Raw genomic sequence first — 24152 nt, 5'->3', positions numbered from 1 at the left:
ACTAAGGGTTACTCATTAACATTGGAGATCATAATCATAAACATACGATTTAAGCAGGCTTCTCTTTCTGCTTTTCATTGTTATGTACACTGTATAATATCATTTTCCTTCTTTCAATCATATCCTCGTTCTGTCTCTCTATCCACATTTTTGTTCTACCCAACTCTTTCATTCTTTCTTTCTTTCTTTCTCTCTCTTTCTCTCTCTCTCTCTCTCTCTCTCTCTCTCACACACACACACACACACACTCTCTTTCTTTCTTTCTCTCAACTTTGTTCTGTTTCTCTTTGTTTATCTCACATTTTCACACACACACACACACACACACACACGCATACAAACACAAACACACACACACATTTTGTTTATTCATTTGGCTTCGGAACACACCCCCCACACAACCCCCCCTCCCCCCCTGATTTTTAAGTGAAAAATTCTGATTTTTTAACATCTTATATCTGTTTTACTGGCACTATGGCGTGGCAGCTCTGCAATAATTCATCCCATAAATTTAGATATATTATATTATGTTTCTGATGGTAATGCCATTTTATCTCTTTTTGCGATATCCAAAACTTTTATGGATCACAGTTCTTGATTTATTATTGCTAGTGTTAGATATTGTCATACGCCATATTTAGTAGTCACAATTCAATTAATTGATTAATTTGGTTGGCGATAATGTCGCGGTTAATTTTAACTTAATGATTTCATGTCTTATTGATGGGTTATTTTTTGGTAATTATATGCGCAGAAGGCCTTTTCAATAAAATATTTAAAAGTACTTTCTATCCCCTCCCCCTCCCCCTTCTCGCCAATGAGTGCAGCCTGTGCCCAAGTAAAAGATTTGGAGACAAAGTCCTAAAAAAAAAAAAAAAAAAAAAAAAAAAAAAAAAAAAAAAAAAAAAAACAAACAAACCCGAAACAGACAAAAAATCTAATAAAAAAATAAAACAACAACAAAAAGCAATTCAAACAAACAAAAAACAAAACAACTTAATTATCTTACTTGGTTTAGGGGTTGGTATGACAACGTTCCGTACTTTACATTTTTTAGACTGGAGAAATTAAAAATAAAAACACTCATTGAGAACAACGCTATCTCGTAGGGTACTGCTAAATACCGGAATCATCGAAATCTAACGAAATCCATCAAAATCTACCAAAATCCACCAAAATCGGTTCGTACAAAGAAGGCCACAGTTACATGGACTTTGCTACGTTCAGAATGCTTACATGGAATGTCTTGAACGTCAAACCATTGGGGTTATTGCATGTTCCGATTTTGGGATCAGAGAATATAATAATAATAATATAATAAATAATAATAATAATATAATAATAATAATAAATATAATAATATAATAATAATAATAATAATAATAATAATATAATATTAATAATATAATGATTAATAATAATAATAATAACATAATAATAATAATAATAATAATAATAATAATAATAATAATAATAATAATAATAATAATAATAATGCTCAAAACTTATATAGCGCTATAACTCCGAGACACCAGACTCTAAGCGCTTAAATGACAAATTACTTTGACTGAAACATACTCATTCACACACACACAAGCACACGCATACACACACACACACACACACAACACAACACAAAACCAGACCTATCTTGATTCTCATACCATCTACTAAAGACGAAACAGATAAGATAAAATAAGATGTACTCCTGAATGGAAATTATTATAATGATTGATATGTTTTAAGCGAACGTTTTAAAATAGACAAAGATTCTTTTTCCCGAAGCAAGCGGACAACTTAAGGATGTTCTATTCTTCCAAAGCAGCAAAGGGGAATAAGCCAAATAATTAACCAGTTAACTGTCGTGTTCTGGAAAGACACGAATTTAACAATTTGGCCGGAAAACTCGTCCTTCAAATATCGGTCGATTTAAATGACCCCTCATCTTAGCAAAAACTCTCAAACATGGGGTCTCTATCACCTTGCGAGGTCCCAAGTTTGAGAGTTGTTTTTTTTTTTTTTTGCCAAGATGAGGGTCATTAATTTATATCGATCGATATTTGAAGGACGAGTTTTCTGGCAATTTTTGGAATACGTTGTCTTTCCAGAGTTAACTGATCAAATCATACCATCAGATAAACACACGTACCGTTCTCGCAGTCACGATTTCAGCTATTGTGGTGTCCGATAGCCCATCACCAAAGTTGATATTTTCCAAGGCCAGCCGTTCCTCTGAACTGAGCGCTACAGCTTGCGGGCCGGAGTTGGATCCTGGTGAATTGGATTGATTAATACTGCTGTTTTATTAATGAACACACTATATGTGCTATTTGGTTAACATTGCATATATTTGCCATCCGCGTTTATGAGTACTGCTCACTGAACTGTATTATCCCGACTATAAACGTTCATGGATACACACAGTTTTGTGTGTTGGTTCGTTATACTTCCGGATGGCAATGTTATGAGGTTCTTAGCCAAGCGCATACTATCTATACTGTGTTTTTAAAAACAACGGCAGAATAAGTCTGGTTTATCAATTATTTTCCTTTACACTTTGGCCAAAGAAACTATTTACTTCAAAAATCGATGAATTAAAATGAAGAAAAAATGTTTAACTCTCTCCTTACCGATCCTTTACAGTAGTTTCCCAAAATGGCAGGCTAACCCAGCAGAAACATTGTTCTTTTAAAACTCAAACAAGGCACTCTACAAAACAACGTTATGTTCTTATTAATCAAACAAAGATCATTCTTCAAAGTTTGTGATGTACAAAATAAATCTGACTAAGAAAAAAATGTCCAACAAATGTGACGATTTTGATGCAGGTTCGGAGAGGGTTAATGTAAGACTTCCAAGAAGTATCGAATCGAATGATTCTTGACACTTTGGAATGCTATTTCAATCGAACGATCTCGTTTAAAGAAGTAAATGTTTTCTGACCAAAATGTAAAGAATTTTTTTTTTTTTGTATTTTCAATTTATATAATATATAATATGTCACGGTTATTAATTCGTACAATAAGAAAAAGACAAATGGAATTTTTATGGCACCTAAATCGACAGAAATGTATTGAACATCTTGCTCCCACAGGAAGATTAGAAGGTAAAAAGAGTAAAGGTAGACCAAGAAAAACATATTTGAATAGTTTGAACAGCTGGGTGACAAAGAAAGAGAAGAGTAATATTAGTTTTCTGAGGTTATCTGATCAGAGAGATGAATGGCGTACCATGATCACCGATGTCTGGCACAGACTTGGTACTTGAAGAAGAAGAATATGTCAAAAATAAAAAATAAAACCTTAAAAATTAACGTATTTCTATGGTTTGTCACGAATCATGACCAATGGTCTTTTCATGTCACATAGCAGGTGTCGTCCATGACAAAGGTTCACATTGACTCGTCTGTTAATGAAGCAAGCAATGAATGCTGAATGTGGTCACTGATGTGGATGCATAAATCTGATCCTGGGCGTAATGTTAAGGTAATAGTAGTAGTAGCGTAATTGCTACACCTCCAACTGTATTTCGTCAACCCAGCTTCTAAAGTCTACCTCCGCCCTAAGGATTGTTTCGTAGCCACCTTCAAGTTTAGTGACTGGACAGTGGAGGACGATGTGATCGCTGATGTGATCGCTCTGGGACTGCCTGATATTTCTGGCAAGTTTCCATCTGCACATAGTTGATGCAGTTCTGCCATGTCCAGTTAAGAGGCGGTTTGAGGAAATCCAGTATTTCCTGGCGTTATTGAATGCAAGCACCCTTTTGGTTGGATCTTTAATGATGCTTCCTCCTTTTGGTGTTCCCCTGTTGCATATTTCTCTCCAGTCTTCCTCCACACTGAAGTCTGCCATTTTTGTTAGGTGGAAAGGTCTTCTCGATTTAAGTCTAGTTGTTGAAGGTGCTCCCTTTACGATTGATTTTATCGGAATGTTGTCTGTGGCTTCGTCAATTCTTGTATGCATCCTTTGATTAGCATCTTGTCGTCTTAGACTTGGTGGTGCAATGCCGCTCAGTGTTGGGAGCCATTGAGTTGGAGTTGACTTGAGATATCCTATTATAATTCTCATTGATTCTCTTAAGCGGATGTCAATGCGATTTACACGTGGGCTCCTCATCCAAACATGGGCACCGTATTCTCCCACAACACAGTGCCAATGTGTTAAGATGCTTTACATAAATCGCTGTGAATTAATGAAGTAGATTGTTCTGGGTACAGACAGTACTCGCTGAATTTTGGCTCTCGGGAGAATCCAATAAAGCGTACTCGATTCCGAGAGTGCCGAGACTCGTATTCATGGGAGGTAACCAATATATACTCGGTCAACCAGCTCCAGTCTGCCGTTTTGCATGCAGAGTGTGCTAGAATTAGGGGGTGTGTCTTTTTTACGAAACCCGCCGAAACCCGCCGAAACCCTGCGAAACCCGCCGAAACCCGCCGAAACCCGACGAAACCCGACGAATCCCGACAAAGTTATGGGAAGTAGGTGGCTGTGGGGAGTGAACCTAGAACTCAGGGAAGTGTACACCATTGGGGAGTGAACCTGGGACTGGGTTTCGGCGGGTTTCGTAAAAAAGAACCAGTGCTTTTTTACGAAACCCGCCGAAACCCGGCGAAACCCGACAATATCCAGCAAAGTTATGGGAAGTAGACAACTGTGGGGAGTGAACCCGATACTCAGGGAAGTGTACACCAGTCGGGAGTGAACCTGAGACTAAGGTTATCGGCCGGTTTCGGCGGGTTTCGTAAAAAAGAATTAGTGCTTTATTACGAAACCCGCCGAAACCCGCCGAAACCCGACAATATCCGGCAAAGTTATGGGAGTTTGGCAACAGTGGGGGGTGATCCTGGGAGTCAGGGAATTGCACACCAGTGGGGAGTTAACCTGGGACTGTGTAAAAAGGATATCAGTGGGAAAAAAACCTGGGACTAAAGGGAGATGGATACCATTGAAAGTTGAAGCCGGATATGGGAGTTGAGTACCAGAGGAGAATGAACCTGACACTATAGAAGGTGGGCGCCAGTGGGGAGTGAACCTGGGACTCAGGGAATTTCACACCAGTGGGGAGTTAACCTGGGACTCTGTAAAAAGGATATCAGTGGGAAATAAACCTGGGACTAAAGGGAGATGGATACTATCGAAAGTTGAAGCCGGATATGAGAGTTTGGTACCAGAGGAGAATGAACCTGACACTATAGGAGGTGGGCGCCAGTGAGGAGTGAACCTGGGACTATGTAAACAGGATATCAGTGGGAAATACACCTGGGACTAAAGGGAGGTGGATACCATTGGGAGTTGAAGCCGGATTTGGGAGTTGGGTACCAGAGGAGAGAAAAACCTGACACTATAGGAGGTGGGCGCCAGTGGGGAGTGAACCTGGGACTATGTAAAAAGGATATCGGAAATAAACCTGGGACTAAAGGGAGATGAATACCATTGAAATTGAAGCCGGATATGAGAGTTTGGTACCAGGGGAGAATGAACCTGACACTATAGGAGGTGGGCGCCAGTGGGGAGTGAACCTGGGACTATGTAAACTGGATATCAGTGGGAAATAAACCTGGGACTAAAGGGAGATGGATACCATTGAAAGTTGAAGCCGGATATGAGAGTTTGGTACCAGAGGAGAATGAACCTGACACTATAGGAGGTGGGCGCCAGTGAGGAGTGAACCTGGGACTATGTAAACAGGATATCAGTGGGAAATAAACCTGGGACTAAAGGGAGGTGGATACCATAATCATTGGGAGTTGAAGCCGGATTTGAGAGTTGGGTACCAGAGGAGAGAGAAACCTGACACTATAGGAGGTGGCCGCCAGTGGGGAGTGAACCTGGGACTATGTAAACAGGATATCAGTGGAAAATAAACCTGGGACTAAAGGGAGATGAATACCATTGAAAGTTGAAGCCGGATATGAGAGTTTGGTACCAGAGGAGAATGAACCTGACACTATAGGAGGTGGGCGCCAGTGGGGAGTGAACCTGGGACTATGTAAACAGGATATCATTGGGAAATAAACCTGGGACTAAAGGGAGATGGATACCATTGAAAGTTGAAGCCGGATATGAGAGTTTGGTACCAGAGGAGAATGAACCTGACACTATAGGAGGTGGGCGCCAGTGAGGAGTGAACCTGGGACTTTTTACATTGTCCCAGGTTCACTCCCCACTGGCGCCCACCCCCTATAGTGTCAGGTTCATTCTTCTCTGGTACCAAACTCTCATATCCGGCTTCAACTCCCAATGGTATCCATTTCCCTTTAGTCCCAGGTTTATTTCCTACTGATATCCTGTTTACAGAGTCCTAGGTTCACTCCCCACTGGCGCCCACCTCCTATAGTGTCAGGTTTCTCTCTCCTCTGGTACCCAACTCCCAAATCCGGCTTCAACTCCCAATGGTATCCACCTCCCTTTAGTCCCAGGTTTATTTCCCACTAATATCGTGTTTACATAGTCCCAGGTTCACTCCTCACTGGCGCCCACCTCCTATAGTGTCAGGTTCATTCTCCTCTGGTACCAAACTCTCATATCCGGCTTCAACTTTCAATGGTATCCATCTCCCTTTAGTCCCAGGTTTATTTCCCAATGATATCCTGTTTACATAGTCCCAGGTTCACTCCCCACTGGCGCCCACCTCCTAAAGTGTCAGGTTCATTCTCCTCTGGTACCAAACTCTCATATCCGGCTTCAACTTTCAATGGTATCCATCTCCCTTTAGTCCCAGGTTTATTTCCCACTGATATCCTGTTTACATAGTCCCAGGTTCACTCCCCACTGGCGCCCACCTCCTATAGTGTCAGGTTTCTCTCTCCTCTGGTACCCAACTCCCAAATCCGGCTTCAACTCCCAATGGTATCCACCTCCCTTTAGTCCCAGGTTTATTTCCCACTGATATCCTGTTTACATAGTCCCAGGTTCACTCCTCACTGGCGCCCACCTCCTATAGTGTCAGGTTCATTCTCCTCTGGTACCAAACTCTCATATCCGGCTTCAACTTTCAATGGTATCCATCTCCCTTTAGTCCCAGGTTTATTTCCCACTGATATCCTTTTTACAGAGTCCCAGGTTAACTCCCCACTGGTGTGAAATTCCCCGAGTTCCAGGTTCACTCCCCACTGGCGCCCACCTTCTATAGTGTCAGGTTCATTCTCCTCTGGTACTCAACTCCCATATCCGGCTTCAACTTTCAATGGTATCCATCTCCCTTTAGTCCCAGGTTTATTTACAACTGATATCCTTTTTACACAGTCCCAGGTTAACTCCCCACTGGTGTGCAATTCCCTGACTCCCAGGATCACCCCCCACTGTTGCCAAACTCCCATAACTTTGCCGGATATTGTCGGGTTTCGGCGGGTTTCGGCGGGTTTCGTAATAAAGCACTAATTCTTTTTTACGAAACCCGCCGAAACCGGCCGATAACCTTAGTCTCAGGTTCACTCCCGACTGGTGTACACTTCCCTGAGTATCGGGTTCACTCCCCACAGTTGTCTACTTCCCATAACTTTGCTGGATATTGTCGGGTTTCGCCGGGTTTCGGCGGGTTTCGGCGGGTTTCGTAAAAAAGCACAGCTTCTTTTTTACGAAACCCGCCGAAACCCAGTCCCAGGTTCACTCCCCAATGGTGTACACTTCCCTGAGTCCTAGGTTCACTCCCCACAGCCACCTACTTCCCATAACTTTGTCGGGATTCGTCGGGTTTCGTCGGGTTTCGGCGGGTTTCGGCGGGTTTCGGCGGGTTTCGCAGGGTTTCGGCGGGTTTCGGCGGGTTTCGTAAAAAAGACACACCGAGAATTAGGTGTTCTAGAATCCTACGAATACTGTATTCGAAGAGGTGTTCTGCTCTGAAAATGCAAATGTTAAAAATTTTGGTCGGAAATCTCTTCCTTCAAATACCGATCGAGCAGAAATACCAGGCTTGAGATTTTTTGACAAGTTGAGGGTAATTTTAATCCAGTGATATTTGAAAAACGATTTTCCTGGAATGATTTTTCAAAATGTCTATGCTTTAGAAAAAAAAGAGTACTGCAGTATATTAAAAACAATCGTTCTGTGTAGTCTGCTATGGAGATTAACTGTCTCCTTACCGACCATATTCATGATAATTTCCAGAAATGTTATACCTACCCAAACCAGAACATGACTTTTTACACTCACATTCATTAGAAATACATACCTACATACTAGATATGCATATTTTTTGCAGCATAACAAGCATTATAAATCAAAGATTTTTCTTAAAATGTTGTAATGTACAAAACATATCTGATTAAGAAACATGTTCATTGTATCGTAACATATGTGACGATTTTCCTGTAGTTGGTAAGGAGAGGGTTAAGCATAGTGAGAAGCACTGCTGGACATGGGAAATTGTAGAATACTACCATGTTGAGTCGCATGCAGACAAACACACACACACACACAAATATATAATATATATATATATATATATATATATATATATATATAATATATATATATATATATATATATATATATAATTTTAATATTTACCACAATGTTGGAGTCAGTCGACATCGATGTTTCAGACCTTTTCAGCCATCGTCAGGACTGTGTGTTACATGAGTTTGGTTTGTTGTGTATTGTTGCCTGTTGAAGTGGTACTATTCGTACCATATTTGTATCCAACACGATTCAATATATATATATATATATATATATATATATATATATATATATATATATATATATATATATATATATATATACATACATACATATATATTCATATGTGTAGGAACTGCACGTAATTATGGACTTTATTCCACGGTGTAATGGACAATATTTAGAGTGGGATTGAGTGTATTTCCATTCTAACAATGTCCATAAATAAATAGGCTTATCAGACCGGCAAATAAGAACAGGTCGGGAGCAGACAACAGGGCTAGGGGCTTCGATGTGACAAATTCTAATTCATGAACGTTTATGAAGGTTATTTATATAGCGAATGTGTTACTTAGGTAATTTTCTCATTTTACCCAAGACCATTCAGTCACTGTGTGACGCATATGAAATAAAAAAAACCCCAAACAAAACAACAACAGCCCCCTCCCCCTAAAAACAAAACAAAACAAAACAACTAGCCTCTCTACCCCCCCCCCCCCCGCCTCGTCCAAAACAACACAACACCTCCCCCTAAAACAACAACCCCCCCCCCCCCCCCACCCAAAAAAAACAAAAAAAAAAAAAAAAACAACCAAAAAAACAAAAACAAACAAACCAAAAACAAACAAACAAAACAAAACAAAACAAAAAACAAACAAAAAATAACCAAAAAAAAACCCCCAAAAAAACAAACAATACAAAACAACCCTTCACCCGTAAAAAAAAAAACAAAAAAAAAATAAATAACCAAACAAACAAATAACCCCCGACAAAAAAAAAAGAAATAAAATATCGTTGCGATGATAATTTTTTTTTTACACTCGTGGAAATCATCCCTCTCGTTACCTTCAGGTATCATTTTCTGTCACATGTCATAAATCACACAGATTTTAAAATGGTCCATTTGCCATTACTCAAGGTTGAGAATAGATACTTTGTTATGTTTGTTTTCCTTTTGTCAAAGTTTATTGACAAAGAGTAAGGCATTCATTACGCTGTGTTAACGTGCTTTCGACGGAAATGAATTGCACACTGTCTTCATGAAAAGTTATGGCTGTTCGTTGTTATGTGGTCTTGTGGTATGACACTCGCTTTCGGGTCGGAAGGTCCTGAGTTCGACCCTCGCTCGGCGCATAGTTGAGTCCTTGGAAAAGGGTCTTTACTCACATTTTCTCATCGTACTCAGGTGTAAAATGAGTACCTGGTCGTTAACAGCGTTGTCTCTGTCGGAAAAAAATGGTATTCTCGTATAGCAGGCGTCATGTCTCGTTCTACATGTTACCTGGTCGTTAACAGCGTTGTCTCTGTCGGAAAAAAAATGGTATTCTCGTCTAACAGGCGTCATGTCTCGTTCTACATGTTACATGTTGCTGTTGGCCAGGGACCCCTTGGAATGCGCTTTGAGCACATTAGTGGATATTGCGCTATATAAAAGCTCAAGTTTTAAAAAAAATCTAGAGTAAGATGAGAATTAGAGGAAATGGTATTTATCCGTGTCTCTAGTTCAATACGACTAAAAATTAAACAGTCAACGAAGGCACATCTCCATCCATGCGCTCTAATGGAAATTAACTGATGTGACAGTTTGCAATCATATTATGTGTTAAATTCTTCGTTTTCATGAGTTTTTGTCATTTCGCCGACACTTCCTGCATATTCGTCTGGTCGTGGATGATTTGGATTCAATAGTCTGATGTCACGTCGCCCAGCAACGGCGGCCATCGTGGTACTAAACAAAGAAAATTGGTACTTTTTATTATTCATGTTGGCTAGAACTTTTCATTTGTCTTGTGATCAGAATGTGTAAAAGTCAAAACATGATCAGATTTATAATGGTTTTTCCCCTCTGGATACGCTTTTATGCTCGTCGGAGAAATAGTTCATAAGGGCGTCCGCCATAATTCCGATAGTTTAGAGCCAGTTACTAAGTTACCGTGCGTCATTGCGAGGGAAGTAACGTTACGACTGTTGAAGCGTATTAACTGTGTGTCTAAATGGGCCATAAGGGATTAGCAATGTATAGACAATCGCTCACCAGCCCTCCCCACACACAAAAGCACACCAGCAAATAATATGAGTAGCTTTGATCGTTTATAGCTTGTTAGAGAGAATTGAGTGAGAATATATACTTAGTGGAAGGGAACAGAACCACGCCCTTCGGGCAGTCGGTCGTCCTAATGTAAATAATGGCAATGATTGCTAAACATACAGTTATTACTATCGATGCTATATGTGTAAGTAAAACACTCACTATTCTACCGCTTGATCAATAGAACCAACACAAAATTATGTTTAAAAGCGAAGATTCACTTTGTTTATAAACAACCAACTATAATTTGATGGTTTATCCTTGACCTCTTGTTGCTATGCCTTCCAAGGTATGACATGGATGCATTTTTTACTACTATCTTATACTACGAGTCTCGAGTTATTCAATCAACATATAGTGCATAGATTTTTACGTTCGGCCAGTGATTCCACCAAACTAGTTGTCCTTCGAATACGGAAAAATGCTGGAATGAGATCCTTTTCTCATTTCGGACCCTCTGTTTGGAACGCCTTACCACAGAGCATTCGTGAAAAAGAATATTTGTCTATTTTTAAACGTTCGCTTAAAACATGTTTTGTCTTTAGTAGATAGTATGAGAAGCAAGGTAGGTCTGTCTGGTTTGTGTTGTGTGTGTGTGTGATTGTGTTTCAGCCAAACTAATTTGTACTTTAAGCGCTTAGAGTCTGGTGTCTCGGAGTTATAGCGCTTTATAAGTTTTCATCATTATTATTATTATTATAATTATTATTATTTTATTATTATGTCAATTATCGTACATTGCATTAAAATTAACCGAATAAATATTTCAGTGGTTTTATTTTTGACTCTAAAAATTAAAATAAGGTATATTTTGCCCCTGAAATCAACCGATGACCGTGATCAGAACACCACAGATAGCCACATAATTACTTGCCTATCACCCAAAGCAAACAACCCACAAATCCTGAGCATCACTCACGTAATTGCGGTGTTGTCAAGCATAGCGAAGCTGTTCCTTTATCATTGTGTCAAAATAATGTGAGAAATACTCACTGGGCCTAAGCTAGTTTTGTTTGACACGTACTATGGGTAGCTCAGGCCCTTCCGTTAACAGGACATAAACAGTCAAGGGGACGGAATACGCTTCAACAGTCATGTCGTCACTTCCCTCGGAATGACGCATGGTAACTTAGTAACTGGCTCTAAACTATCGGAACAATGGCGGACGCCTTATGAAATATTTCTCCTACGAGCATAAAAGCGTATCCAGAGGGAAAAAACCATTATAAACCTGATCATGTTTTGACTTTTACACATTCTGATCACATGACATATGAAAAGTTATAGCCAGCTTGAAGAATAAAAAGTACCGATTTTCTAGAACCACGATGGCCGCCGTTGCTGGGCGACTTGACATCATACTATTGAATCCAATTGGGGAATAGTAGGAAATAATATTCTGATTGGTTAATGATTAGTTACGGTTACGGGCGAACCATCATTTGTCTGAGCAAGTGTGAAAGTGTGTTACAAATCCCTAGTTTTGATTGGTCAAAAATCTACTGGTTATTTGATCACATTTATGGCCGTCTAAGAACAATACAAAAAAAGACGAAAGGTATCAAATTCACCCCATTGCATAGAATAAAAAAAAAAAAAAGTAAGAATGGAGACGATAGTGAAATCAGATTAGTTTATTTTAATTCAAGTAAAGTTTATATTAACATAATTTGATTTAACTTTCATATCACAACAACCTTCAGTCACATTAAATAACATGATTGATAACATGATTATGGCGAAAATAAAAGTAAAATATATGATTAATCTGACTTAGGGCCTAAAATCGATATTTTGTTGAGGCGGTTTAGTCTTGTTGACTTCGTTGTATCCTCATTGCACTGTACGACTTACTGACTTAAGGCCTTTTGCTTCATAATCATCTGATCGGGACGCCTCAGCTGCCTTTCTAATCATCTGAAAAGCATTTGAATAGAGAGGCAAACGACTATTCACTGAGCCAACAGTGTCAGCCATGTTGGCCGGAAATGGTTGCACTGTATACTTCTGTAAATAACTTTACTTTGTCGAATCGTTTCCATACTATGTGATATCTTCTAATGGAAAGATAAAACATGGATGGAACATTTTTGTGAGAAAAGAGTAGATTATGTAGAAAAAGAGAGAAATACACATAACAGACATCGAAAGAGAAATAACAGGAAGTTATAACCAAAAGATTAAATTACCAACACTGATTTCGTTGTAAGTGCCCAGTAGCCAGTAAGCAGGAACCATGGGTTCACAGACAATAGTCAAAACGTTTGATGGCGTATACAATATCTTAATATCGCACTCTTCACATTCAGTCTTATCTTTGTACATATTGATATGTGATAATCTGCTTTGTTTTCCTATTCTTTTCAAGACGTGCATTCCGAACTACACAGATTGGGTTGACCATTTACATGATTTATTTTTAAAAAGCCAAACATTAAAAAAAACCTTGTATATTGATTTGTTCCATTTAGCATCATAAATACGAGTAACAAAATGGTATGATTATAATTCCACTGTTATTCAGACATAAATGCATGGATAGACTGTGCATGAATTTTTACTTTATCATGATTAGAGCTCTCAAAGTGTTTCCTTACCATTGATTGACATTTACTACAAAATGCGATAAATGACATTCCAATCCATATGTTTTTGTTTTTTGTTTTTAAGGGTTTTACGGCGCTTGCAACACATTTAGGTTATATCAGCGCCAGTAAAAAGGAAGAAAATGGGATAGTAAAAAGTTATAGAATTACAATTACAGCACCCAAGAAAAAGTAAGACATAGGGGAACTGGGAACAAATAGGGATCAGATGTAGATTCCAAGAGCATACCATCAATGTACTTTGAGATCACCTAAAAGTCTCATCCAGACACAAGCACAGATCCCAACTAAGAGGAATACACTCAAATGTTTACCAATCATATAATATAATATGTAAACTAAACATAATACAATGCATAACAGAGAGATGATTTACAAGGAAAAAAATACCATCTCCCAAAACTATAACTATACATTCGACTGTTTCCCTCCCAGCCAAGGAGCTCCGGCAAGGATCAGGACAAAACTAAGTAATCTCATTCCAAGACAATGACAGGAAACAATTGGAAAACGGGTATGGGGGGATAGAAGACACAGCATGTACCTCCTTGCCCACTATGGGAGGTCAGGATCCCCACCCAGTCCAATCCATAGAACCATCCTTAAATCTTTACCTGTTGCCAACCCTTCAATGAATTAAAATGAAAAATTAATAACAGCAAATGGTCCTCCTACCTGATCAGCTAAACAAATAGAAAATGCCATTAACTCACTCAATCCTAGAGATTTTTGCTACTTTTCAAAATTGGAAAAAAATGTATTAAAAATGAGCACGTGCATAGATAGTTTTATTCAACTACCATTGACATGTAAAACTAAAAACATTAGCTTTGATAATACGCCTATAATTTGTCTCAGAAAAATGTAATAAACAGGCATGGGGTAAAAGTAACCCGGGTAAACTACGGATATAGTCGGTGTTAGGGTTGAGTGAGTTAATCTTGTATTCAATGCTCTTTTTTAGCTTTGGCCAAAAAACACACACTTTAGTTTCTTTGCTGACTAATTAATAAGATGACGTGTGACGTGAATGGCCAATGCATTATCAATGCTCAAACAATGTAATAAATGGATGTCCATCACCGGCAGAAGAATTGGCATAGTCAGGAGATTAAAAATACATCAAAAGATGGAACAAGAAATTGATATTTAAAACAAATAAAAAAAAACAAAAAAAACAAACAAAACAAACTACAAAAGATGGAACAAGAAATTGATATTAAAAAAACAAAACAAAACAAAACAAACTACAAAAGATGGAACAAGAAATTGATATTAAAAAAACAAAACAAAACAAAACAAACTACAAAAGATGGAAAAAGAAATTGATATTTAAAATAACAAAAACCAAAACAAACCGATCTGTGATAAAAAAAAAGCATTCAACCACAACAAGTATTAAGGTGTCTGGAATTCTTGTTGTGAGTGGCTGGAACTCTTGAGGTTATGGGTATGTATTAAATACCCAATTTGGGCAGAATATGTCAATCTCATAACCTATGGAAATCAATAATGATATGTATGTATATTGTAGTTGAGCATAGTTTATCACTGGAAAAATATGGCATTTCTGATTATTTTTTAAGACGGAGAAGTCACTTGTATTGATAATGTTTAATGTTTAATCTGTTTATCTTAAATTTAAAATAGTGATTAAAAAAACACACCTGAAAAAAAAGATACAAACAAACAAACAAACACCCCCCCCCCCAAAAAAAAATAAAACAAACACCCAACCTAATTATTGTTTTAACCAATTCAAAAAATAATGAAGCAGTAAATTGTAAATGAAATTATTATGCAAATCTGAAACACCTTATTAACTAACTGTGCAACAAAGCCTCAACCTGGTTAACACACTGAGATGAATCTTTCTTACTTAATCTCTTGGTCTCTGTTGGGACGTAGGGCAGCATCTATGCTCTTCCACGAGCTCTTTAAAGTCTGTTCCTTATAAACACACGTAAAAAACAAAAAAAACAAAAACAAACAAAAACCCCCTTTAAAACACTGAATTCGTCCCTTTTACACTTCACCATGATAACTAATGTTTTTTTTTGTTTTTTTCTTTGGCTCTTTTGTAAAACTGGGTTTTTCTAAAAAATAAAATTTTTTTGTTGCCTTTGTTGCATGGGAGATAAAGAGGTATAATTATTTTAAGTCTTAATAGGCTTCAACAGTCGTGACGTCACTTCCCTCGCTATGCCGCATAGTAACTTAGTAACTGGTTCTAAACTATCGGAACAATGGCGGATGCCCTTATTAAATACTTCTCTGACGAGCATAAAAGTGTATCCAGATGAGAAAATCATTATAAATCTGATCATGCTTTGACTTTTATACATTCTGATCACATGACATGTGAAAAAGTTCTAGCCAGCATGAAGATTAAAAAGTACCAATTTTCTTTGTTTAGAACCAAGCTGCTCATTGCTGGCGGATGTGACATCAGACTATTGAATCCTATTGCCGCTGAAATAAGTCTATATTTTTATGATAGCTATTCTACACTGGCCAGGGCTGGGATAATGTTATAGTAGATGTCGATGCCACGCAGAAAGACCTTCTCGTTTAAGAATTCATTGTGATCATGTAGAAGTTGAGGTGTATGGTTCATGGGGGAAAAACCAAGAATATCAACTCCTTGCTGTGAGGAAGATAAAAAAGATAGAAATTTTACAAGAGTGAAATGAATGAATTAATGAATGAATCAACGAATGAACTAACTGGATAATAAATTAAATAGATGCACATGCTCTGACTGGATTTTTTGCTGCAGTTGATGCTATTGCTAGTGCCACTATCCCTAATGTTTTTGCCACCACCCCTTCTACTGCCACTAATATTATTCTATAATAATAATAATAATAATAATAATAAATGTACATTTATATAGCGCTTATGCCGAAGCTTCGAAGCGCTTCACATTGACCATCAGTAAAAAACATTACACTTACACACTGCACACTGCGTGGAATCAGTGATATTTCAGTTGGAACTCCCAATGGACCAATAACCCTCCCTGCTAGCTACCTGCGTGAGGTCATTGGAGTTCAACTGGTATCAGGCAGTCCCGTGTCCAATGGGGGCAATTATTGATATTTATGGTCTTATAATATGTCTGTATAGCGGGAAAACAATAACAGACTCTTTCACTTCATTATTTTGATTTGAAAAATCTGTTGTCTTTCTAAACATCAGTGAAAATTTGACATTCTAGTGGTTAATAGTTTTCTTTAAATATCACAAAATGTGGATCGAATTTTAAGTGCTTGTAAATTATGGAGCACTTAAATAAAAAAATTGTTATTCAAAACTCAGCGGCAGTATCTCAAGAATTTTAATAAATATCAAAAGTACACATATGCATCTATGTTCCTGTGCAATATTATCATATTGGCAGTTGATTTTATTGATTTATTCTTGGTTTTGTTAGTTCCGTATATTTTTTTACCATTTCCGTTCCTCTTAAACAGTTGTGTTGGTCATAATAGTAAACTGATATCATTTATGTCTTTATGTGGTAAAATAACTCATAAAGCTAATATTTTATTGACCAGTAAAAACTAAAAACCAATATTGTGTATCTCAATTTACTATCAATCTGCCTATAAAATATGACCTCTTTACAAGAAAAAAATCAACCACCCAACAAGGTTACTGGACATGCTACAAATATTGCAGTAACAATCAACAATTACAAAAAAACACTAAGCACTGGTACTGTTAAATTAAATGATTTGCTCAAACAGACGGACATAGTAGAGTATGTGGACAAAAGAGGATTCAAAACTATGAGGGCATATAGTTTATTCCAAGTAGCAACCTGTTTCTCCTTTTTGACCAAATACATTCAAAACGAACACACTGTCCATACAGGTTACATAGAATCATCTCCTTTCCTTCAAAAATACACACTTTGTCCTTGTATTATAAAGTCATCTGACATACCATTGAACTCCAGTCAGTCAAATTTAGAGATAAAACAACTGAATAACAACCAGAGTCAAATCAGTACAACACCACAGGCATACCACAGCAGATCATTTAATTTTTGGGAAATCACTGCCATATATATCTGGACGCTTCAGTCTATAAAAAGTTAACACATTCACTTGTGCACAAAAGGAGAACTTGAACTTACATTATGTTACTTATTCAACATGCAAAAATACCAGTAATTGAGATGGATTTCAATGACCCTAAACATGACACCTATATGACATTATAAAGCCGTCATTTCCTGAGACAACCACACAAAAGCAGTATACTATACATCTTCAAACAATAATGCCTAACATTCATAAAAAATATAATTTTGACTTGAATCATAAGGGATTTAAGTATAGAAAAAAGCCATCAAGCCATTAAAAATTTGGCATTCAAATGTGCCCAAAACTACATAATATTTAAATCAGTTAAATGCTTAAAATATAAGATTAATAGTATATTCGTATAATGGTTTATATTTTATTTCTAAACTGATATTTGGACATAATTCATGGCATGGAAGACTGTGGGAGAGAAAATGAGGATCTCACCAAGTCATGCCAAATAAGAAATTTACAATAAAAAAATCATATCTTTTAAGATTTTACTGCCCGGACAACAAAACTTGGCATGTATCAAGATCATCATTTTTACTTTATAATGATACTTGTTTCAATCATTTTCTGCCGCTGGGAATTAAATTATTAATATGCAAATTACAACAAATTAATTTCATTGATAGCTCAAAAGCCACTAAATTGACACCTCTCTTATGAGCAGCCTTAAGAGGATACATTTTTATCACCCATGGCATATGATGAAAGACACCCTTGCTTTGCTTGTGGTGAGTGAACAATTTTCATATTCATGTTAACAACTGAGCAATACCATGAAATATTGCAACAATTAATTACCATCAGCGGCACCACAGATTCCTACTGACCGCTACCTGTTCTACCCATGGGCTGACCCCACTAATGGGGTCAGGTTGACCTAGCACTGAAATACCGCTCAGAGGGGAAATTGCCACGCAGTGTGCAGATTTGGACATACGAACAAAAGCTCACATGCATCCAATTACACACACGCACACACACACAAACATCCATATACACACTGTACATAAATATATTACTCACACACACAAACACACCCCATGAAGCTGCTTCTACCGCCCTCCTAAAGGTGCTGCCATCATTAATTTCCCCGCTGATGCTGCTATTACCATCCCTCCTCTAAACTGCTGCGCCCACTTTTTCTTTTACTACTGCTACTATTACTTCCCCTCTTGTTACTGCTGCGGCCACTATTCTTACTGCTGCTGCTGCTACTACTACTTCTACTACTATATATTCCAATTACAAACACTCCTATTACTTACTGCTACTACTACTTATACTACTATTTATACTATTACAACTACTTACTACTACTACTACTACTACAACTACCAGTACTACTACTACTACTACTACTACTATTACAAACACTCCTATTACTTAATACAACAACAACAACAACAACAACTACTACTACTTCTACAACTACAACTGCTGCTGCTGCTGCTACTACTACTACTTCAACTACTACTATTACTGCTGCTGCAATAGATATTCACTGATAATCTATGAAGTATGAGTTTACTTAACAAAATAGCAACCCTATAGTGCAAATATTATACTTACAGCTCTGTAGAATCTACCATCAGTGCCAGCAGGAAAGATCTCCGTTTGGATTTCAATGTTCCTGTTTATAAAAATAATATACAAAAATAAAGCAAAAATAACATTAATTCCATCATAAGTAGTAGTAGTAGTAGTAGTAGTAGTAGTAGTAGTAGTAGTAGTAGTAGTAGTAGTAGTAGTAGTAGTAGTAGTAGTATAGGTGGTAGAAATGGTAATGTAATAAAAAGTTTAGCAAGGTGTAACATCAGCACTTACGATTGTTTGCATCCATCTTCGAAAGCCACCCAAAAGTTATTGGAAGCATCCAGTTTTACCATGTGAGTAGTAATCACATCCTGAAATGAAATGGCAATAACTACAGTAATCATTATGTTAAATCTCCATAATGTTTGATTCAGAAAAGTGAGTGGAGCAGGCACTTTATGTTGGTAACAACAAGAGATGAGTGAGTAGGAAAGTGCCAGAAGACAATAGAGAATAAGAAATTTTTCGCGGCGGTGATGGGGTTTGAACAGATACAACGCTGTTAACAGCCAGGTACTCATTTTCCACCTGAGTACGGTAAGAGAATGTGAGTTAAGATACTTTTCCCAAGGACTCAACTATGCACCAAGCGAACCTAGACTGCCCCTGGACTGAAACTGGTCCCTTTGCAAACTGAGAGCTCTACCAATGAGCTATAAAGACCCCATTTAAATTGAAGTGGACAGTTTAAAAAAAGACTAGCTTTTTATCCAAAGAGTAGAAAGCAATATTTACTGCCCACTTGAGTGATCTAGCTACCAAATCACTAGTGAGTGGAAAGAGGGGCTAAAAAACAAAACAAACCTAGACTCCCCCTGGACTGAAACTGGTCCCTCTGTTTGCGAGGTGAGAGCTCTACCAATGAGCTATAAAGGCCGCATTTAAATAAGGTGCACAGTGTAAATGGAGTGGACAGTTTTAAAAAGATTTCTGCCAGAGAAAGGCAAAATTATATTTTCAAGCTTCTCTTCTTTTCTTTTAACACTATCCTTACCAATCATTTTAAAGAGTTTTACTTAAATGGCAGATCGAACCAACACACAAATTATTTTAAAAAAAAAAAAATCAAATTTTAAAACAATAAGTACGCGTTTTACACAACTTTGTTAAGCAAAACAAACTTTACAAAACAGCATTAAGTTTTTGTAAAATAAAATAAAGATTTTTCTTCAAATTTAGCAATTTATTAAACAAATCTGTATAAGAAAAATGTTGATTGCATCATACAGATGTGACGACTTTCTTACAGTTCTTAAGGAAAGGGTTAATAATAATGTTAATTACATTCCTAATTCATTTTGAAATTTCTGTAAGAAAACCGCTCACATACCTCCATGAATTCGAGAGACACATCGGTTCCAGCTTCCTGGCACCATCCCAGCATGGTTTTTCTCAATGCCACAATGTCATAAGTTGGAGGGATACGCACATCAAATACTGTATGATGGAAAGTGACATGAATAAAAATCTTAAATAATAACGTGAAGTTGAATGTAAGCTTCAATTTAATTACAAAAACAGATCAAATGAACGTTTCGGGTTTCCCCTTTATCAACAAAACAGGATGAATGAAACACCACAGATGAATGAGATGATGTGGAATAAAAATCTTGATTTACCACCACCTTAACCTGGTAAAATGTTGATATGATTCAAACACACATACACACAGGAACTGAAACCAACCTTAGTGAATTTGACATTTTTTTCTAACCCCTCTATCTACCCAGCCGTAATTGGGTAGCTGGGTTTGTTAGATCTGGTGTAAAGTACCATGCAATAGACTAATGTCCTATCCAGCGGGTAATTGCTATTGTCCATTTCGCGCTATAGAAACTGGGATAATATCTGACTTCATGAATTACTTTTAGCCTGAAACATTCAGTGTTAAGCATTTTCTTTCGGTTTTTTTTTTTGGATCTGGTGTAAAGTACCATGCAATATCCCCCTGTATCTGTTTTCCAATTGCTTTCTGTCTTTGTCTTGGTATGAGATTACTAAGACAGAAAGCAAATGAAAAACAAATACAGGGGAGATAGAAGATACAGCAACTACCCTGGGAGGTCAGGAATCAAAAAACAAGTAAAAAGCTAAAACTATATATATATAATCGTGTTTGATACAAATATGGTACGAAAAGTGCTCGACATGTAGCAATGGAGCGAATTATTATTTTAATATTTACCACAATGTTTGAGATAGTCTACATTAATGTTTCAGGCCTAATCAGCCATCGTCAGGACTGTGTGTTACATGAGTTTGGTTTGTTGACTGTTTTTGTTGTTTGTTGAAGTGGTCAACAAACAAACAACAACATATATATATAATGAAGACGAAGGAAGGATAACTCTCATCACAATTTATGCCATTAAAAGTATGTAGAGAGAATCAAAGTTTTTGATTTTTGTAATATTTTATGTAAGACTTATGTAAGACTTAAACTTACCTGCAGAAAGGCAATCAGGAACAACATTAGCTTGCACTCCTCCCTACAAAATACAAAAATATTCAATAAAATAAATGGCAAAACTTCCCAATAAATACGTTTAAGTAGAAAGATATTTATGTGTATATAAAAAAACCCCAAAAAATCGTTTAAACAAAAATAATCAAAAACAAAAGGAAAATCGCCATTATAATATTCAAATAAATCAAAAATACTGACGAAACTGTGAAAAAATAAACAACATTGTGGTCTAATCTTCCTGATTAAAATAAAATAAAATTTAAAAATGAAAAGCAAAAGCAAAATATTTGCACACACCCTGCCTTGTATAACAATGTATATACTAATAAGAGATCCATTTTTATAAATATAACAAGAAGAACCCTTTCACACATATAGAAAATAGAATACGGTAGGGACTGCCTGAAGCCGGTTATTGTGAAAATACTATCGAAAGAATGAAAATGGAGAGGCTTCGTATAGGAACAAAAAAGACAATGGACGTTTCGGGTACAAACTACTACTACTACTACTAATATGTCTTTTATCTTCAATTATTTTCTGGATGGTTCTGTTCCCTGACGCTGACCTTTTCTTATCAATCGGATCACCTCCCTGGGGCACCCTATCCTCTACCCACGCCACGCCAACATTTCATTCATACTGCAACCACCATTGAGTACAGACGATAGCAGTTATTTTGCATTTTATTTTATTTGTTTTCCACGTTAATTTGTGTATTGTTGTGCTGAAATATCCAATGTCTGTTTTGTTTCCATACGAAGCCTCTCCATTTTCACTCTTTCGTTAGAAAATAGAATGTAGGATATATCATGTAGAACACACATCGAGTCATTTACCTCCAGAATATTCATATTCACAGTGATGTAAGAACCGAGTCCTTTCTCTGGATTCTCCTTCCATCTGAAAAAGTCGACAATAAAAAAAGCTAAATTATGCGGCGATGTGGTCTAGTGGTATGACACTCGCTTTCGGGTCTGAAGGTCCTGGGTTCGAGCCTTGCTCGGCGCATAGTTGAGTCCTTGGAGAATGCTCTTCATTCACACTCTCTCACCGTACTCAGGTGTAAAATGAGTACCTGGCTGTAAACAGCGTTGTCTCTGTCCGAAAAAATTGTAACATCGCCTAACAGGCGGTGTCCCGTCCTAAATGTTAAATGTTGCTGTTGGCCAGGGACACCCTGTAAAGCGCTTTGAGCACATTTAGTGGATATTGCGCTATATAAAAGCTCAATTATTATTATTCAATTAAACAGGTTTGTTAACCATTTGTTGACAGGATTTACTTTTTCTTTAAGCTCACATCCACCAACACAAAGTTTCTTTGCTCACACTTCTTGGATACCATTCGAGTTATTCTTTTGATATAAGTTTTTGGATCCTTTGTACGTATTAAAGCCAGAGAAACAAAAGAAAATTAGGTCATTTGAAAAGTTAAAATAAATAATCATCTGCTTGAAGCTATGGACAGTTGAAAGTATTGAACGAAAAATGAATATAACAGCTTCAAAATAGGTCAAAATATTTAACAGAGAATGTTCCGTTTATCTCACCAGGACATGAATCAGTCTGACTGTATTTTATGTGAAGAAATAGTGTTTTGGCTGAAGAAGGGTTTTTGAGCCTTGCATGTTCTGAATCAAGTATTTTTTATTTTTCTTTCTTTTCTTCTTCTTTTTTTTTTTCTTTTTCCAAAGCTGTTCTTTTGATTTTTGTTGTTTTTGTAATTTCCATACAACTTTGAAATACCTGACAGTGTTTTCTTTTTAAATTAAATGATACAAACATGACAATTTGCCAATATCCGGTATGCTTTTATTTTGATAACAAGAACCACATCAGAAGGGAAGCAGTCGTAACAGTAAATTAATATTTAGAGATTTTCACAACAGGTTATTGGATGCTTGTAATGGATTTTTTTGCGGCTATGTGGTCTAGTGGTATGACACTCGCTTTCGGATCGGAAGGTCCTGGGTTTGAGCCTCGCGCTCGGTGCATAGATGAGTCCTTGGAAAAGGCTCTTTATTCACATTCTCTCACCCTACTCAAGTGTAAAATGAGTACCTGGCCGTAAACAGCGTTGTCTTTGTCTGAAAAATTGTAATATTGCCTAACAGGCGTTATGTCCCATGCTAAATGTTAAATGTTGCTGTTGACCAGGGACCCCTTGTAAAGTGCTTTGAGCACATTTAGTGGATATTGCGCTATATAAAAAAAGCTAAAAAAAATAAAGCTCAATTTTATCATTTTCCTGTTGTTTTCAAATAACTGAACTGGACCATTTCTATAGCGCAGTATCCAATAACTGTGGTGGCGCTTTATAAGGGGTCCTTAGCCAGCAGTGGCACTTAACATGTAAGACGAGACATGACACCAATTAGGTGATATTATAATTTTTTTCAACAGGGCAAGCTGCTAATGGCCATGTACTCATTTCACACAAGAGTATAGTGAGAGAATATGAGTAAAGAGCCTTTCCCAAGGACTCAACTATGTACTGTTCAGGATGAGACTTGAACCCTGGACTTTCCAGTCCCAGGGCGAGTATCAGACCACAAGACCATATAGCTGCATTTCTATCACCTATTCAAAATCTATTCACATCATATACAACGAAAAGTCTTCAAAATTGTACATTTAAAGAGAAAAAAACATTTTTTTAAAGGGG

The 24152-nt window shown here is 37.2% G+C and overlaps 2 protein-coding genes and 1 long non-coding RNA gene across 6 annotated transcripts in view; 1 reads left to right on the top strand and 2 right to left on the bottom strand.

Annotated features, from left to right (window-relative positions):
- LOC144974602 (uncharacterized) overlaps nucleotides 1–9757 on the bottom strand; it is a 118732-nt gene extending 108975 nt beyond the window's left edge. The window contains exons 1-3 of the mRNA XM_078917624.1: nucleotides 9471–9757; nucleotides 2150–2271; nucleotides 1010–1058 (exon numbers count right to left, since the gene is read on the bottom strand). Coding sequence (XP_078773750.1) covers nucleotides 1010–1058; nucleotides 2150–2271; nucleotides 9471–9483 — 184 coding nt within the window. The 5' untranslated portion in view covers nucleotides 9484–9757. The remainder of the gene's footprint in view (nucleotides 1–1009; nucleotides 1059–2149; nucleotides 2272–9470) is intronic.
- LOC144974604 (uncharacterized) overlaps nucleotides 1–24152 on the top strand; it is a 152901-nt gene that overhangs the window by 80394 nt on the left and 48355 nt on the right. The window lies entirely within an intron of this gene.
- LOC144974603 (aminoacylase-1-like) overlaps nucleotides 12333–24152 on the bottom strand; it is a 52199-nt gene continuing 40379 nt past the window's right edge. For all 4 annotated transcript variants that reach the window (XM_078917628.1, XM_078917625.1, XM_078917626.1 and 1 more), the window contains exons 12-17: nucleotides 22325–22388; nucleotides 21465–21507; nucleotides 20349–20455; nucleotides 19250–19329; nucleotides 18995–19055; nucleotides 12333–15966 (exon numbers count right to left, since the gene is read on the bottom strand). In XM_078917628.1, the coding sequence (XP_078773754.1) occupies nucleotides 15820–15966; nucleotides 18995–19055; nucleotides 19250–19329; nucleotides 20349–20455; nucleotides 21465–21507; nucleotides 22325–22388 (502 nt within the window). In that variant the 3' untranslated portion in view covers nucleotides 12333–15819. The remainder of the gene's footprint in view (nucleotides 15967–18994; nucleotides 19056–19249; nucleotides 19330–20348; nucleotides 20456–21464; nucleotides 21508–22324; nucleotides 22389–24152) is intronic.

Source organism: Berghia stephanieae, chromosome 6, assembly GCF_034508935.2.
Source record: "Berghia stephanieae isolate SIO BIC M18660-M18661 chromosome 6, UCSD_Bste_1.3, whole genome shotgun sequence".
NCBI lineage: Eukaryota > Metazoa > Mollusca > Gastropoda > Nudibranchia > Aeolidiidae > Berghia > Berghia stephanieae.
Note: the sequence above shows the minus strand (reverse complement) of the source record. Positions and strands in the feature narration are given on the sequence as shown.